The sequence below is a fragment of the Phalacrocorax aristotelis genome, chromosome 5 (assembly GCF_949628215.1).
Source record: "Phalacrocorax aristotelis chromosome 5, bGulAri2.1, whole genome shotgun sequence".
NCBI classification, from domain to species: Eukaryota; Metazoa; Chordata; class Aves; order Suliformes; family Phalacrocoracidae; genus Phalacrocorax; species Phalacrocorax aristotelis.
This window is the reverse complement of record NC_134280.1, coordinates 44816391-44819598: the sequence shown is the minus strand read 5'-3', so window position 1 is coordinate 44819598 and position 3208 is coordinate 44816391. Positions and strand designations below refer to the sequence as shown.

Genomic DNA, 3208 nt, shown 5'->3' with positions numbered 1-3208 from the left:
CCGGCTCCAGCTCTGGGGTGCCTTGGGGCAGGTATTGGGGCCCCCAGCCCAGCTCTGATGGCGTCTGTCCAGCTGTGGGTCAAAATTCATTGCCTTTACTGTGGACGAGAGCAGCAGCACAAGCAATGCTGCCAGGACAGCTCTCCTGCTGACTGCCCAGTTTTGTTTCGTTTTTTTGTGGGCTGGCAGCAAATCAATGCGTCCCTGTGTGCATTGCTGCGGAGTGCAGGCCCAGCGACGTCTCCGCCTCCAGATGCCATTGGCACCGCGGGTGCTGCAGCAGCGCCTGGGGCTCTCCGCCCCCGGACATAAGAAGCCAGTGAGTCCCCAGGCCACCCAACCACATTACATTGGTGTGCTGCAGCCCCGCCGCTGGCAGGAAGGTAAGAGGGGCTGGGGGATGCCAGAGCAGGTGCTTGGCAGCTGGAGCAAGCAGGCTGCTGCCGTGGGAGGGGTGGCACAGGTAGGCCAGTGGGGAGATGAAATGCTCCTCAGCCTTGCGGATAGGAAGTATGTAGTGCTGCTAGCAGCTAGCTCAGCCTGGTGCAGGCAGGGCATGAGCATGCAAAGGGCTATTAGGATGCATGAATGAAGCGCTTTAGGAATATTTCCTACCTGACTGGAAACAGTCTTGCAGTTTGGACACCAACCGCTGCACGGGGGAAGGCAGCTTGAGAGTCAGGCCGTGGGATGAAATTTAGTGCCTTCAGCACTGGGTCTCGTGGTGGTGAAACAAGAGCCAGGCCGCAGGGCAGGAGACATTTATCCATGGGGTATGAATTAACTAAGTGCCAGACAATAAGGCTGGGGTTTTTTTCCCCAGCATCAGTGCATTCAACAGCTTTGGGAAGGTGATTTTGCATCTCTCCCTTTTAAGAGTCTCTCTGGTTTGTCTGTGAAATTGGCAGGAAATGCTGCAATCCCAGTTACTAACATTCCTGAGAGGGTGTCCAGATCAAGAGTGGGAGGAGGGAGGTTACAGTAAACGTGCTTATTTTGTCCCGCTGGCACTCATCAAAACTGGCTCCTGCCTGGGCTCCCCTGACTGCTCAGTTGGAGACAGGCCTGCATGCAAGAAAGGCAGAGGCGACAGCACCTGTGACAGAGGGGACAGCAAAACCTTTCTGAAGCTCTATGTGCAGAAATGAAACCCCTGCCTGCCCCTCTCCCAAGCAAGGAGAACAAAGCAATGGGTTAAGCAGCGGGAGCCAAAGAGGTGAAGTGACAACATGCTGCCTGCTAGCCAGGTTGGCACATATGGCAAATGCAGGGGCACCTGCCAGGGTTTTGCAGCCTCTCCTCGTTTTCTCTCCTATGGTCTGCCCACACAGGTACCCAAGGTGCCAAACTCACACCAGTCCCAGCGGATGTGTTAGCTCCTGGTGTGTACCAGTCCTACACTGGGCACTCCTGTTGTGGTGGCTCTCCTCTTGTGGAGACCTCCTGGAGGCACAGCCAAGGTCTCTTGGGATCTTCCTCCCTGAAGCGAGAGCTGCTAGCGGTGCTTTTCAGCATGTTTTGAGTGCAGGGTCCAGTGTTGGTGACATGTGGGCGGAGTCCTGGGGCGGCTGCGCTTGCAAAGCAAAAGGCATCGCTAGAGCTTGCCCAGGCTAATGCGCCCATCACTCCTATGACCTCAGGGCCAAACTGTGACCATGTCCAAGCTGGAGAAGGCCATGATCACCATCATTGATGCCTTCCACCAGTACTCAGGGAAGGAGGGAGACAAGCACAAGCTGAAGAAATCAGAACTCAAGGAGCTCATCAATAACGAGTTGACCCATTTCCTTGGTGTAAGTATTGCCCTCCATGCAGCACACCTGGTTGGGCTCAGGGAGCTGTGTCGAACAGCTGCTGGGCTCTGCTAACTCTGTCTCCCATGGGAACCAAGCGCAGGGGAAGGGGTTTATTCATATAGCAGTGCATTAAACACTTTGCTCCAGCTCTCAGGGAGTAGCAGGTGGCTGGACAAGGGCAAGAGCCTGCTCTGGGGACTGGGGTTCAGGTTGGATAATAAGGAAATTTCCTTCCCTAGGAAGGGGTGACAGCCTTGCCCCAAGGGGCTCAAGATGTCCCTTCCCAGTAGCACAGCTGTGGCAGGCACAGGGTGGTGCCCCAACACAGATGAGAAACAGCAACAAGCTATTTGGGATATGTCTGAACAGAGATTCAGACATGAGAGTACCCAAGAAGTGGGGACATGTTACTGTCTGGGCCTGGCTCTGATCCTCCCCAGCTTTGCCTGCCTGTTTCTGTCCCTTCAGGAGATCAAAGACCAGGAGACTGTGGACAAAGCGATGGAGGTGCTGGACAGCGATGGGGATGCAGAGTGTGACTTCCAGGAGTTTGTAGCCTTCATTGCAATGGTCACCGCTGCTTGCCATGAGTTCTTTGAGCATGAGTGAGCTGGTGGGAAGCAGGCAAACACCTCCTACTCATGCTGGCGAGATGCAGAGCAGCATTGCTCCTCCAGGGAAAATAGCTGGGCACAATTAGGGGCTCCTTGGAGTTAAGCTTGTGCAAGACTTAAGCAGCTTATTAAGTTCTGCGGCTTTGTGAACAAGAAACACCTGCATGGCTCAGGAAAGCCCATCAGTGGTGTGCGAATGCCTTGTCTCAAGCTCCTTCCCTGCTGCTGTATGCAAGGGATGTGCATGGGGCTGAAGGCAGGCAGATGCTGTGATCCAAGCTTGCTTGCAAAGGAAAAGGGAAATTCAAGGGCTGAAGTAGGAGGTGATACAGAGGGGCTGGTTACAGAAGTTGGTTCTGAGCCCACTGGCCTGAACGGAAAGGATCCCGTTGATTCCTGTGGGCTCTGACTGCCCTGTGCACAGTACTAACTCAGGCAGTACAGCCCCTGTCCTGTCACAGGGCCTCAGCAGAGCCCGTGCATTTCCTGGCAAATTGAGACACCCTTGGCTTGAAAGGCTAAGCATAACCATCTAACAGCCCAGGCTTTTTTCTTGTTGATGAATCCTCTTGCTTTTAGTAGCCTGCAGAACTGAAAGTGAAAGCGTATGATGCTCCTGGGCTGGGGACAGCTTCTGGGCCTGGGATGTGCCTTGGCAAGGTCTCCAGGCTCAGACACAAGGGAAGGGGGGATATGCCCAGTGTGACCACAGTACTCGAACATAGATTAGGCACAGTCTCTGGAATGTGTGGAAATGGTAAGAATAAAATGTTGTTTTGGTCTCTGGGCTGCAATTCA

At 54.2% G+C, this 3208-nt stretch overlaps 1 protein-coding gene across 1 annotated transcript; it reads left to right on the top strand.

Annotated features, from left to right (window-relative positions):
- Positions 1-304: 304 nt before the first annotated feature.
- Positions 305-3208, top strand: S100B (S100 calcium binding protein B). Its single transcript, XM_075094254.1, has 3 exons — positions 305-383; positions 1641-1793; positions 2265-3208. The coding sequence occupies exons 2-3, from the start codon at positions 1656-1658 to the stop codon at positions 2403-2405; spliced, it is 279 nt and encodes a 92-aa protein (XP_074950355.1). The 5' UTR covers positions 305-383; positions 1641-1655; the 3' UTR covers positions 2406-3208.